This window comes from Hirundo rustica, chromosome 6 (genome assembly GCF_015227805.2).
Source record: "Hirundo rustica isolate bHirRus1 chromosome 6, bHirRus1.pri.v3, whole genome shotgun sequence".
Lineage (NCBI taxonomy): Eukaryota > Metazoa > Chordata > Aves > Passeriformes > Hirundinidae > Hirundo > Hirundo rustica.
In genome coordinates, this window is record NC_053455.1 from 59,768,256 (window position 1) to 59,783,212 (window position 14,957).

The 14,957-nt window shown below is 43.9% G+C and overlaps 1 protein-coding gene across 2 annotated transcripts; it reads right to left on the reverse strand.

The window, feature by feature from the left end:
- Positions 1–4,251: 4,251 nt before the first annotated feature.
- On the reverse strand, positions 4,252–12,952 carry LOC120753727 (acyl-CoA (8-3)-desaturase-like). 2 transcript variants are annotated; one of them, XM_040066394.2, is made up of 13 exons: positions 12,852–12,952; positions 12,134–12,306; positions 10,624–10,734; positions 9,694–9,891; positions 9,224–9,325; positions 8,982–9,110; positions 8,082–8,142; positions 7,333–7,409; positions 6,940–7,037; positions 6,211–6,307; positions 5,870–5,949; positions 5,073–5,198; positions 4,252–4,782 (listed from the first exon to the last, which is right to left on the reverse strand). In XM_040066394.2, the coding sequence occupies exons 1-13, from the start codon at positions 12,949–12,951 to the stop codon at positions 4,731–4,733; spliced, it is 1,404 nt and encodes a 467-aa protein (XP_039922328.2). In that variant the 5' UTR covers position 12,952; the 3' UTR covers positions 4,252–4,730. The 2 variants fall into 2 exon arrangements, with proteins under 2 accessions (XP_039922328.2, XP_039922329.1); XM_040066395.1 differs by lacking the exon at positions 12,852–12,952 and having other exon boundaries at positions 12,134–12,373.
- Between the last annotated feature and the right edge of the window lie 2,005 nt (positions 12,953–14,957).

Consider the following 14,957-nt stretch of genomic DNA (forward strand, 5'->3'; position numbering starts at 1 on the left):
CCTTGGCAACATGTTTTCTGTCCAAATGTCTTCAAATACTTTAATCTAGGAAGTTCATTCATCTGTTTTTCTGGAGATGGTGCAGAAGCTGTAGGTTGGGTGTACTTTTTGCAGCTGCCTTTGTTTTAAAAACTGACATTTCAACCCCACAGTTGTGTTTAAATGACTTAAATGACCTGTCTTCTATGCTAAACTGGCCATGGCAAGTGTTGTACAGAAAACTTAGCTTTTCCCAAAACTGTGGAGAGCATTGGGCAACACTGGAAAAACAATTATGCTGTTTCTTCAAATAAATAAGACAGTAAATCCATTTACAGCTCCTTATTGTGAGAATAGAGACTGTTGATATGACACAACCACAGTTTTGTTTTTGTGTTCTGATCAATTAAAATCAAACATTCCTTTGCCGAAGTAAAAACAATCAAACGTTGTTGCAATATGATTTCAGTGGACCTGTAAAGCAGAATTGCTCAACATTTCCTTATTACTGTTTTATTTTAGATGCACAGCTTTAGCAGTGGATTTGGGAATTAATTTGAAAGTAATGTTTGGGAAATTACAGCTTCTACAGGAGTACCTCTTCTTTTAATGGGCCTTCATTGCTAGGTTATTTTCCCTTCCCCAGAATATTTGATCTTGAATATCCAAAACACATGTGCAGATTTCAGAATCACTGTTGTTAAATTAGGCTATGCCGGGAGATGAGGAAGTTAATGGGATTGCTAAATGTTATGTGGGGAGTAAAAGAGTGAGGTAGGTTTGGATCAGACTTTCAGTGCTTCAGAGATGTTGGAAAAGGCCCTAATTTCCTTTCCTTAGTGCAGCTTATTGATGGGAATTACTTGCTAAGCAGTGTGTGGTTATCCATAATTTCAGCTTCTAGTAAATCAATCACTTTGTTTTGCCGGATATTCCATACCTGTTGCTCCTCTTGCAGAAAAAGGAGATCTGATCCACATAAATTCTCACAGGCAGGTGTCACCATTTTCTCACAAAATCTTTTATGAGGGTGATGAGGCCCTGGCTCGGGGTTCCAAGGGAGGTGGTGGGTGCCACATCCCTGGAATTGTTCAAGGCCAGGTTGGACAGGACTCTGAGCAAGCTGGAATATGGTGGAAGATGTCCCTGTTCACTACAGGGGGTTGGACTGGATGAGCCCTCTATGACTCTCTACACTCTGAGGTCGGTTTGCTGTGGGGCTCCAGCCCAGCGCTGTGGCAGTGAATCGATCCAGTGATGTGTTGTGTGTTCCTATCTCCTGCTGATAGCAGATTGCATGGAGATCTGCAGTGCGTGGTAAAGCCTGACCTTTGCCCCCTGGATAATATTGCAGAGCTCAATCTGAACTGATGTTTGGGGTCAAAGTTGTGTGGTCATGACAGAGGTCATGGCATACAGAGGTGGACTTGAGCATAACCTCAACTCTGACATTGAGGATTAAACCTCAGCAGTTTCCTAAGGCTGTTTTGGACAGAATTGGGAAAGGAACTGAGGTTCTGTTTCGATTATTGTAAATGTATTTTCGGCAGTTTTGCCAGATTTGTGGTGATTCCCCAAAACAGCTGTGTGTTTGCAGAAGGTTATAAAATGGTGCATTGTTACAATGGGAAAGCAAATGAGGACTGAACAACCAGGCAGTGGTGTAAAAATAACAAGTGAAGTATTTGATAGCTGACTTAATGATGGCACTTGCAGCCTGGATTGCAGAGCAGAACCTGTGTGGTTTAATTGTCTGATGAAAGCTTGCATTTTGTCATGCTGGAATTCCACCTAAAGTCAAACTCCAACCCCAGAGCAGCTGGAAATCTCCTTGCCCTGCAGGCCTTCAAGAGCTGGGCTGTAATTTGTTCTCAGATCACATGCTGTGGCTTGATAAACTGGTAGTTTTACTTTTTTAACGAAAAAAACCCCCCACTAAGTATTTTTACGTCCTGCTACTCAGAGCGGTTCAAATACTGTAAATCTCGAATGGACCAAGTCAGAATGAAAACTTCATTTCCTGTTTCATACCATGTGACGAACCACAGAAATCCTGTATATAGATTTGCTGGCTCTGTTAATTTCAGTATTTATTCTTTCCTTGTTTCTCTTGGGTTCCCCATTTTTCAACTTTGACCAGGATTGGGAACTTAATTTTTTAATTGTTTGGTTGGAGTTGTTTTTCCAGTGCAACAAATCTTTTTCCCTGTGATTATTGATTCAGGATTGACACAGAAGTGGATACACTTTCTTATCAAAGCTGTTGTGTGATTCTCTTTCAAAGATTTGGGAATCTTTGGCCTTGTGCTTACAATGTTGTAAGTTTTTTGGGTTTTGTTTTTTTTCTTGAGGAATGAGGGTGGTTGCAGTTACTGGTTACAGACTAAGTTACAGTTGCAACACTCCTCAAACAGAATGAAAATTCAGAATTCCTACATAATTATAGCTCCTGTGTTGTCTACAAGGTCTCAACTCTCTCAACTTTGTGGAAGGAAGCTGGAAAACCAGGAATGAAGAAATCTCATTTTCCCTGCTGTACTTATTGTGCGTGTGCAAAGTGCTTTAGCCACTCAGTACTTTTCCTGAGAGATTTTATTGGAAAACTACTTCACTTTGAATTTAAACTTCCAGTATTATTTCAAGTAGGAACTGTCTTCCCTGAACCTCTGATTCCAAAACACTACTGTAAGAAAAGAATGGAACTTTGCCCTTCAGATTTGCAGGAATTGAGGCTGTATTTTAAAGCAAACCAGTTAATATTTCATATTGTTTTCATCATTGTTCACATTTAAGGAAGATACTCTACTGCTGATGCTGGTTTTCCTTTCACTGAGTTCATGTACCATAAATTTTTGTGGGAGTGGTTTTTTTGTTTTGTTTGCTTATGCTTTTCTGTTGGGTTATGTGACTGATTTGTGTGTGTTTCCTTCTTTGGGCCTCTCAGCGATATCTTCTTTGTAAAGTCTTATCCAGCTATTCAATATTTTCCTGAGGGAGTGCAGGCAGCGTTTCATCTGAGACTGATAAGATTGGTCAAAGATACCCAGGGAAAACTTGGCAACTGCTCCTGTTTGCTCTGGAATTGATCCATCTATTGCCTGGGCTTTATTCCATATTTATGCACAGCTCTTCATCTCAATCTTGCTCAATCCTCTTGCACACCTGTCCTCATTGGAGCACTGTTGAGTCTTTAAACAGTGGAAACATTCACAGCTCTCTTTTTTAATTGCTTTTTGACTTGCAGGGGTCCTGAACTAGGAGCCTAATGATGTCAAAGGTCCAAAAATCAAATTATGATCTTCAACATTAGGCCAATAAATCATTTTCTAAGGCTGCTTAAGGTAGGCTTAAGCCTTTTTAAAGTAGTCGAAATGCGTTTGTGAGTAAATGATACTGTTGTGACTCCTGCTTTGTTTCTTAATTCTCCCACAGAGTGTTTGGGAATTGCTTCTTTTACTCCCATGGGTCAGGCATTACACTTTGTGCTGTTAACCTCTAAACATAATTGCACTTTTTCCAAGGCAGGAAAAATGGTTTGATAGCAAATCTTTCCCTTGTTCTGGCTGACTGTGCAGGGTTAAAGGTTATTAAGTAATTCAGCCAGTCATTGCACAAGTAGTACAAAGTCCATTTGTTACATCATCAGAGACTTTTTTGTATCCTTTTACCTTTCAAGATTTCTATTTATTAACCTTAAGCTATTGGAAAAGTGTGGTAACTGCTAATGCTCAAATGAATTTTGTTGTTCCTATAGTCTCCTTTCCAAAGGCTGGTCTTTTATTTCAGGGTGTGAGTATGTACTCACTGTAGTACTCACTTGAGACAAAGAACAGGCTTTCTTACTAATTAATGGACAGATGTTGTCTCCTCTCAAGGGTGATTCAAAGTACCTGGACCAGACTCTTTCACTGACTCATCTTCTGCCTGGCACGGCCAAAATCTGATCTAATCTCAGTTTAGCTGCAGCAGCAACCTTCAGATTGGACCAAATATCTGCAGGTGATTTATTTTACTTCTGGTTTACCTTTCTGTAGTATAATCTTAGCCCTGTATCGGTCAGGATTGTATGTGAGTGTGCACATGTCTCAGCCCAACTCAAAGTACAAAAGCCCACCCCAAACCAGATACATTTTGAAAAGGGCAGAGGCCTTGAGCTGCTTTTAACCCATGTCTTTCTTGGCCTTGTGACAGTGAGGGTGCTCTAGAGGACAGTAATGAAAACACACATTTATGTTTTTATTCACTGCATGTGCACTTGCTACAGTCTAAGTGTTGTTTGTAGTTTATCCTAATTTATTGTGATTTAAGCACATTGCTGGAACACCGTGTTAATCCAAAATCCTTTGTAGTTTCAAGTAAGCAAATGCTGTATCAAGCATTAAACCTTCCACATGAGGAAAACAAACAAAAAAACCAAACCGTGGTCAGAGGCCTCTGTATGTATGTGCAGCTCCACAGATCTGACTTGATCCCATGCCCAGGCTCAGAAATGCTCAGACTCAGTCAGCAAAGGGCTCCTCCCTCTCCTAACAATTCACCTTCTGCTTGGCCTGCCTACTCTTAACACATCTGAACCATAACCCCAGGAAAAAAACAGAAGAAAAATTCAGGCAGCTTCATCTGTATTAGAATTTTATCCCTCAGTCCTTACTCACTTTCTTCTGCCAGAGAGTCCCTTGTGGTCCCTGACCCTCAGCTTGCTGGGAACGCAGTTGTGGCAGGCTGTCAATGGTAGCACCAAGCCTTGTCCTTTATGTGTGCAGGTAGGCATCGTGCCAGAGCTCTCCTGAGCTCTTCAGGGAGCTGGGAGAGAGAGAAAGAGAGGACACATCACAGGGCTGCTCAGGGGAGTGTTGCTGGGACAAGGGAGTGAGGTTTTGTCTGTGCTCATTTCCCACAATAAGGTGAGTTGGGAGAGATCCACAAAGATCGAGTCCAACTCAGCCCTGCACAGCACCATTCCCAAGAGTCACCAAGTGCCCAAGAGGGTAAAAGGAGAGCAAGACAACTCTTGTTCTTAGGCTTCCAGTCTCTCCTGCATCCTCCTGCAACTTGGGGGGGGGTTATTTATTTTTATTTTTATTTTTACTCACTGCACGATGTCTGCAAAGGCTGTGAGCAGAGGCTTGCACTGGTACTCGATGCCGTGCTTGGCACACAGGGACTTCACCAGGGGAGCCACCTTCCAGTAGTTGTGCCGTGGCATGGAGGGGAACAGGCTGTCAACAGGAGACAAGCAAGCTTCACAGGAATTCTAGTCATTAGTACTTCCCAGGATTCACCCAGCTCACAATAAGCAGGGTCTGTAGCTGCTCCCAGCTCTTCTTTCCCCCCGCTGTGCTTTTAGCACAAGGAACTCGTAGGAATTTCCTGCTTTCCCCGCTTCTTTTCAACAGTTTGTCTCTAAATTAAATTATGTTTATGGAATGAACTACTTTCCCCTCCCTTCCCTCCCTTTTTCCAGAAGTAGCCATCTCCATAGCACAGAGGAGGAGCTGAGTCCATCCTTCATCTTTGCATATCCCACTCTATAGAGTAACAGCATAAAAAATCAGCAGAGGTGGTTTCGAACTCCTGTGGCAGACTAAAAACAGGTGCTTTAACCAGGACATTTTCACTGATGCTACTACTTAGGATTGACTCTATTGCTGTTCTTGCATGGATCCTGCCCCTGTTCCATTTTCTCTCGTCATCCTGTGGATCCAGTGAAAGTTTTGAATTACATGATTCTCTTTAAGAGTTTCAGGTTTTAAAGACAAACTCGTTGGTGCCCCACAACTATTCATAGAATTCAGAGCAAAAAGGAATAAGGAAGGGGGGGAAAAGAGAGAAGGAAAAATATTTTAAAGAAAGGAGGGGAAAGAAAATTCACTCTTGGGTGAGTACTCACTGATGCTCAATCTGGAAGTTGAGGTGCCCCGTGAACCAGTCATTGAACAGCGACTGCTCCACGTTGCAGGTTGCCTGGAGCTAAAGGAGGGGAGAAGAAAGGAAAGGCAGAGACAGGTCAGAGTACGATTAGGAACCAGAGCTTGACCTGGATTTCATTTTGGATGGCCCATGAGTGTGTCATTGCTGCCCTCCTTTACCTTTTCCATGACTGAATCTGTCAGCCTATTAACCACCTCCCAGCCACCAACAGATTTCACCCTTAGTGCAACAGGAGACTTGCTTGGGCTTAAAATTTGTACCTGTATGGCCACAATTCTTAGGAAGGGAAAAACCTTTTACCTGGGTAGACATCCAGTCCAAATTCTTGTCGTAGTCGATATCCATTGGGATATGGTTCATCTGTGAGACCCAGACAAACCAGCTGCTCTCCAGCATCCTGTGCAATGAGATGAGAGAATTCAGTGCAGGGTGAGCAGGTCAGCGAGGAGCCATTGAAATAATGGCAGAGCCAGACTTAAAGACATGGCTGAACACTAGCCTTGCTAAGCCAGCACCTGGAAGGGCTTCCAAACCCTGGAAGTTTCATATTTCCTTATGAAGCTCAGGATTACTTCATGTGTTTTGTTATAACACTGACTGGTGTTCAGCTTGTTTTATCTGTAGCCAAGGCCCAAACTGATTAGAATCAGAGAAATGATCCAAGGGGAGTGTGCTGTCCACTGAAGTGAGTGCTGCTGGATAATAGCTGGGCATTTGCACACCCAGGCTAAGCTGTTTTGGTTAAATGTTGTCTTTAGGTAGCAGCAGACCCAACACCCAAAGCACTGAATGTTATTTCAGGTAAATATTTCTCAGTTTGGTCAGCATTCAGTGAAATCTCTTTGCTGCCACAGCTAATGGGGCAACATAAAACTTGCACTGGCAATTAAACAAAAGAATTTATAAATTAAAAAGTAGGCAAAAAATAAGGTGGTAAAGGAGAATGTGGAAATATAGAGAAAGGCAGGCAGGTACAGATTGAAAGAATGCATAGAGAAAAGGCTGAAGAACATTCTAAAAAGACATCACCTGAATATAAAATAATATGCCAGGAGACTCTTTGTTTCTAATAAAGATCCATAAATATAAAAGAATCTGATGTAGAAGGTCAGCATCCATGCCAAGTCCTACCAAGAACAGAGACAACAAGAAAAACAGGTCTTTATAAATTACATTTGCTTATTTCTTTTTTTAAGCTTAGTAGTATATGTATAACAGTACAATTTACTTTCAGCTTTGACAGTTTTTTTTCTGAATGGAATAACCTGGAGCAATCCAGGACAAGGTAACGATACTTTCTCACAGTTTGCTGTAGGAGGTGAATCTGAGCATTCTTGCCCAGCAAGGAGCTGGCTCTATGCTCAGAAGGAATGTTGGAGGTCCCCATCTGACCCCTTTGGTCACACAAGTAGCAGTACTCACCACCCAGTATTTCTTTGTGTAGGCAATGTAGAATGTGTGGTAGTGGAAGTAGGTGGGGAACAGGAGCGGAGGAAGAGCTGGAAAGAAAAGTTTGTCAGTGGTAACGTAATGGACTGAGTGACAACATCAGCCTGGGAGGGAAGGGTCCTGAATTCCTGCTCAATCTGGAGAGCATTGCAGGTTAGCATGTTGGTTTAGTGCCTTGAAACATTTCTAGGTCTGCCCATTAATCTGGGAGTTCTTACAAACCTCAGATTTCATCTTAGGCTCTTAAATGAGGAACAGCCACAAATTATTATTTTGAGAAGTGGCTTCTACAGCCCAAAGCTTATTTGGCTCCTTATTCCTTGGTGCAAAGCAGGGGAACAACAGGAATGCATATGAAATCCCTTTTTTATCAGGGATTTGGGTTTGAAGAACTCAAATTCAACCTTCCAAAAGGACATCTCGCAGTTAAAATAACCGCAAGAAGCCAAAGCAAACCAAGCAAAACAACCCCAAACCCACAGACTTTGATACTACTAAAAGATGTGGTATGATATCATAACCCAGAGCCTCCGTGCAGGATGTGGGAGATCTGAGATAAGATTGGGTCAGGTATTCAACTCTTCCAAAAATTTAGTTATGATTATGGTTTTTTATTGTGTTCTTTCACTCAAGCACCTTTGTTCTCCTCTCTAGGTCAAAAGTGGGATCTCCAAGCCCCTTTAGTACATCCCAGGGAATTGCAGGGGAATGGAGATACTCACTGATGAAGAAGTATTTGTGTTGGTGGTTGTAGGGCATGTATTTTTTCTTTTTGATCCCAAGCTGTGCAGGAAAGAAAAAAAAAAAAAGAAGAAAAAAGAGTGGAGACCAAGAATTTGCACAGGTAACTTGCTCTTTTTCATTTATTTTCCAGAGGGATTCCTCTTGCACACTTCCCACAACTCTCATTCCTTGATTCATGACTCATTTTGTGAAGAATTAGATATATCAAGGCCAAGTTTTGTTAGTGGTCAGAAATATGTATTTTCTCTCATTTTCCACCCCTTATTTCTTCTCTGATTCTCTAAATAGCAATTCCACAATGGCATGGTGAAAATTATATTTCACTGCTGTAGCTGCTGTGGTGTGGTCTCAAGAACTGATGGGATCTACAGCAAAAGGAGTTCAGCACTCTTAGGCTGTCACTCCTGGAAATGTCCAAGCAGGACAAACTGGGAATATCCTACATAGTCCAACAAATTCTGCCCAGCCAGAGTTCCATTCCAGGAAGAGCCCCAGGTTTTTCAGTCCTGCTGTTCCTGTCACAGCAAACTTTCCTAGAAGACATGGACACACCAAAGCCACCCCTCTGACTGAGCCTCATATATTATATTAAAATAATAATTCCAGGCTGACTGCAGCCATGCCTTCCACCGATATTTACAAGTTATCTAATGGTCATTAATTACTGAGTTGTTGTTCTAGGTCATTAGGTTTCTCCAACCCCTAATGTGCTGGTGGATTTTCCACCCTATATACAATGCCCTTACATCATCTAATTTATTTACATCAGCATTTCAGCTGTTCAAGACATCCTTAAAGGGACTTAGAGTGAACCGTGGAGAAATAAATCTCTTTACAATCACACCTTAGTTTTAGACTTCCCACACCCACACACTGACCTCCACAGATAATTTCTTCCCCAGAGTGAAGAGGAAAGGGTGCATGTCAATGTCAGGGTCCTTGTGGAAGCAGTTGGGTTTGGCGTGGTGCTGGGAGTGCAGGAGAGTCCACCACTTGGCTGAGGCCCCCTGTTCAAGGGAAGAACAAAGCATGCATCACAGCCAGAATCCCCTCAGTTCTACAGAGTCTTCAGAACACATGTTTTTGCAGGAAAACCCTCTGAAGTTTTCCAGGGACTCACAATCAAATGGCACATCACGAACTTGTGTAGCAAGTGGTTCCACTTGGTTTTCCTGAATACTGAGAGGTGTCCTAAATCATGCTGTAACCAGGAAGCCTGGACCTGGAGGAGGAAAAGAAAACTTTGAAGAAAAGGAAGACAGGAATTGAGGCCAGGACATTGCCACACTCATCCTTTGGTTTGAAACACCAAGATTTAATTCTCAGACCTTGCTCTAAAGTCTCCAGCAGAAAGGGATTGTGGAATCCTGACAGTCTCAAGGCTTCCCCCAGAACATATCTTGAAAGAATCCCAAACTAAATTTAGTGTAAGCTCCCCACATGCAGAATTTCTTCTTGGTATCCAGATAGTGGCTGTGTTTTTATGACAAAGTGAAACTGTGCCAAGTGAGAAAACGAAGGACAAGAAACTCCTCACATACATCTGTGTGTAGGATGATGCAAGTCCATGCCGTGGAATTCATTGCTCACCTGCGAAATGGTCAGCAGCAGCAGGGAGAAAACAAAGGGCAGTAAGGATGTCCCAAAGTAGAAGAGGATGAGCCAGGCAGCTGTATCCAAGAGCAGGATGTGAGCCAGGAGCAGGAAGAAGAAGAGTTGGTTTGGCTCCAGGAGTCCCATTCTCTCGACTGTAGCGCGCAATTCCCGGAAATCTTTCACCAGCATTTCCTGGGAGAAGCACCAGGGTTACAATTTAAAGGTTTTAAAGGGCACCACTGCAACCTCATAACAAAAAAACACTTTAATGGGGAGTAGAAAGAGCCAAAGGATCTGGCTAAAAGAGCAGTGTTTAATAAACATTATCATTGCTCTGATACAGCTTTTTTTTTGAGGAGCCGGGAGCAGCTATCACAATGTCTGCGTCCCAACTCCTAAAACAAATCCTCGGTGCTTCTTCTGTCAAACCCTTGGCAGGCAGCAGAGGGCTCTGCTGGAAGTTGTGTTTAGTGGAAGTCGTACTTTGTGTGCGTGACCTTCCCACGCCACCTTGTGGTAAGTCTTTGGATGAAATTATTCCTTATATTTGTCTTAACTTTTCCCTTCCCAGGATTTAACAGGGGAGGGTTAAATGCACCTACAGCTGAAGGAGAATATTTGTTCTCCAAGACTATTCCTTTTCCTTTTGGTTAGCTCTTCCTCAAAGCAAGGGGAAGAGGAGCTGATAACTCTGCTATTTAGGCAGAGTAGCTGTGATAAGAAAAATTCATCTTCAGGAATCTCATTCTCAACCACGTAATGTGGATTTAGACTCATATTCATACCTTGTCTTTAAGTAGTAGCCCAAAAACTGAGGAACCTGGATCCCATTGCTCCAGGAGCTATGCTGATAGAGAGGAACAAGCTATGCTCAGAATATTTCCCTTTAGTCTCCTTTGATCTGATTTGTGAGGATAGACTTACATTTTTAGTGGGCTCAGTGCTGGGTTGGTCTGGTGCCAGCTCCCCAATCTGCAGTGGCTTCAAGTACTTGCTCACCAGCGCCTTGTCGACATGGAATGCCACAAAGGCATCCTGCAAAAGCACAGGAATAAAGGAAAAGAAACAGATTTTTTTTTTTTTTTGTAATTGCCTTTTGTATCACTCCATTCCTGGAAGTGTCCAAGTTCAGATTGAAGTAACCTGGTCTTGTGGAAGGCATTCTTCCTTTTTTATCCTCTGTGAGAGAATACCACAACAAAAGGCAGCACCAAGGGGACTCCGCAGTTTCACTGTTTCAGTGTGCTCTGTCACCTTTTCTAAAATGGTGACATTAATTATACTCATTTTTTTCATTCCTCAGGTTTCTTTGCTCACTGAGAGCCTTCTGTGCTTCTCATCCTCTCCTGAGCTGCCACCTTCCATGGCTTTCTTCTTTTGGTTAAAATCTTCCAGTTCAATTAAGATAATTCCCTATTTTTTCATAATATACATCCAAAAGATTAAGCAATGGCTCTAATGCAAGATGGGCAGATACAAAAGTGGCTCAGATCCTGCAGGGCTTAATGAGTTGGACATGGAACCAAACTATAAGCAGCAGCTCAGATCCCAGAAAAAAAATATCTGGTTCATCCATTGTCTGGGATTTCCAGCACACTGAAATTAAAGAAATCTGGCAGTAGTAACTTGAGAAATGAGTGATGGAATGACAGAATTTAAAGTTCAGCTAATACACAATTTGAAATTTAAACTTGATGGATTTTAAATTATTTTGATTTCCATGAGCCTCACATATCCCTTATATATGGAAAAAAACGTTGCAGCTCACAGCAACTGCACAAGCAAGACCAGGAGATAAGAGGAATCCTGAAGAGTTAACAATCACAGAATGGTTTTTGTTGGAAGGGACCTTTAAAGCTCCTCTAGTCCAACCCCCCTGCAATGAGCAGGGAACGTCTTCAGCTACATCAGGTTGTTCAATCCAACCTGCCTTTGAGTGTGTCCAGGGATGGGGCATATCTGGGTGACCCATGGCAGTGTTTCACCATCCTCATCACCAAAACCTTCTTTCTTATATCCAATCTAAATCGACGTTCTTTTAGTTTAAAGCTGTTCTCCTTTGTCCTGTCCTTCCAGACCCTCGTCCAAAGTCCCTCTCCGGTTCTCTTGGAGCCCTTTAGGTACTGGAAGGGGCTCTGAGCTCTTTCTGGAGCCTTCTCTACTCCCAGCTAGCAGAGGTGCCCCTCTGGTCTCGCTCCAGCTGTTGCTCTGATTTAGCTGGAGCAACAGCTCAGATCCCGTTCCCGTGGGCTGCATCTCATCTGCCCTTTCCCATGGCATGGGGACGGCGAGGCTCGCACGGAGCGGTCACACTTCGCTCCCCAGACCCTGTCCCATACCCCAATTCCCACTGAGGTCGCTCCCAAGCCCTCTCCGCACGACTTTTCCCGGGTACCCTCCTCCGGCGCATCCCGGCTCCCCCATCCCCGCTCACCGTGGCGTCCTGCCCGGCGTGGCTGACGAGGAGCCGGGCCCCTCCCGGGTGTCTCCGGTAGAAGTGGCTGATGTCGTACACCTTCCTGTCGATCACCAGCCAGCGCTCCTGCGGCTCCGGCCCCCGCCCGTTCCGCTGCCCGATCTCCTCCCAGGTGAAGCGCCGCATCCCCGCTGCGGGGGCTCTGTCCCCGTCCGTGTCTCCATCCCGCACCTCCCCGCCACCCCCCGGCGGTGCCATCCTGCCTCCCGTAGCTCCGGCCCCGCATCCCCTCCGCCGTGGCCTTTAAGGGAGGGACCCGCCCCGACGCCGCTCCCCGCCTCCTCCACTCGCTCCAGCTCCTCGGGGTTGGGTTTGCCCCCCCAAAAATTGCCCCTTTCCTGCCCTGGTTCTACACCCCAAAGCCTCGCAGTACCCGACTGCTTAGGGGGGAGTACCCCTAAGGGCTCAGACAGGGAAAACTTCCCTTAAAATACAAATACTCCTCTGATTAACTGGGGGGGGGGGGGGGGGGGGGGGGGGGTGTGGAATTAATATCACTCTGTAGTTTCACTTTCGATGTTACAGTCTACAAACCCCTTGGATGAAACATGAATTAAGCATATCCTTATGTCCTACTAAAAAATCCCCAACAACCGAACCACACCGATCTCCAAAAAACTCAGTATAATATTTAGCACCCGATGAAACCCTGTATTTCTGCTTTTCCAACACTCACAGCGAGCAGGGAGTTCCCACAGAGCCCATGGCAGGAATAATCCTCGAAGCTCTGCCCTGGGTGCTTCTGTTACCTGGGATAAACCTGGGATGGCACACATGGAATGTTGTACCAGCTTCTGATGGCAGGTTGTGAAACTGCTGCTTCTTCACCTCCCACTGCCCCCTTCATGTTTATAAAATTATTAATTAGACTTGGGGACTCCAGGAAATGATCATTACCTGCAGAACAACACTTGGTGCCACTTTTCCTTTCCCTCCAAACAGTCACAGCATCCACATCATTTTCTCTTGCCAAAACAGACCTTGAAATCTTGAAAATTTAAAACTGTGACAAAATGAATGATTGCTTTCACCTGTTAAAACCCACGTCAGCAACAACACAGATGGAGGAGCCCATGATTAGGACAGACTTTTCAAAGTATGTGAATTAATTTATCTGAGATACCATCTTTTGATGATTAATTATTTTGAACTGATTTCTTTACATTTATAACATTTCTCACGCATCTTCTTGTCTTTTTTTTCTCAATGCTTGTTTGCTCTTGAGCCTACTTGTGCTGGTAAAGTTCACACTTGATAACGATTCTGCAGTCTAGACTCCCAAAAGAAATGTTGTTGCAAAAGAAAAAATCTCATCTTGTTATCTCAGTTAGGTTGTTTACACAGTAAACTGGCTCTTCTCCTTTAGAGGAAAGTGTGAAAAGCCTGAAACTTATTTCTCAGCCCAGCTCCCAGAGACAGCCAGTGCCTTAAAAAGAAGTTTAATAGTTGTTATCATCAACCTGTTTCTTTGCTTGTCCCCTGTCACAGTAGGCACCTTTTCCTCCTGATTCCTGGGCTCTGCCGTCCCTTTAGGTTCACATTTGGTGCTTTTTGCAGGATGTGTTTTTATAACATTTGAGATAAACCACTTCCAGCGCACCAGCACACACCTTCAGGTGTGCAGCTCAGCTTTCTTTTAGCTTCCTCTCTTACACTGAATACTCAATATTGACTATTCAGCACAAAAGGAAGAAGAATCCAGCCCCTCCTTGTCTTGTGCTCATACCTCCTTAGCTGCTTTATGGAAGGTGGGAAAAGACCTCCAAGGTCGAGTCCAACCTTCATGATCATCAGCCCAACCTTTCTTTGACCCTGAAATCCTGCACAAAGGTAAATAACTCCCACTGGGTCAGTAAGACAAGCAGGGAAAATCTTCCTCCCCAGAGGGTTTTTAGTGGACAGAGCACACAAGATAACCCCAAACACCACAATTTCTGTGCACGATCCCAGTACCTAAAGGGGCTCCAAGAGAGCTGGAGATTGAGTTTTTACAAGGGCCTGGAGTGACAGGACAGGGGAGAATGGCTTTAAACTGACAGAGGGCAGGGTTTGATGGGACGGGAAAGAAATCCTTTCCTGTGAGGGTGGGGAGGCTCTGGCACAGGTTGTCCAGAGAAGCTGTGGCTGCCCCATCCCTGGAAGTGTTCCAGGCCAGGTTGGACAAGGTTTGAACTTGGGGATTCCAGGAGACAAGCAAGAGCTTTGCTGGAGCTTTATATTTTTTTAAAAAACTGCCCTGGAGCACCCAAAATGGTAGCAAGGTTTTAAGACCTTACATGGATTTGTGTCAAAGCCCTTGTACAGCTGAAGCTTTCATCACCTCAGGATGAGCCAGGTAACCTGCTGAGAGAAGGAGCTGCCTGTTACATGCAGGACACTCTTGACATTATCACTGTGTCAGACACTGCTCTGATAGGAATGCTGATAACAGCGCCCAGCTCCATTGTAGCTGCAGCTCCTTACAAGGGGACAATCCATTTGAGAGCAAACCCTTCAATTATCTGCACTGCAGCCCTTGCCTCACCAAGGTTCCAGCTCCTCAGTTTTTTTTACCGACATTAAGCAGCGCTGATTGGTTTTGCAACCTGTCTTTTCACAATGAAGGTGTCAGCTGCTAAAAAGATAAGCATCAAATTATGACTCGATAGCTACCTGATAACCATTGTTCCTTCCCACATCCCACATTTCTGTGCTCCTGTAATCCAGTCTTCCTTTCCTTGCAGTGCACCAAAGCTGCATGATGGTCCTTTCTGGAACTTTTGTCTTAATACATATGTCATCA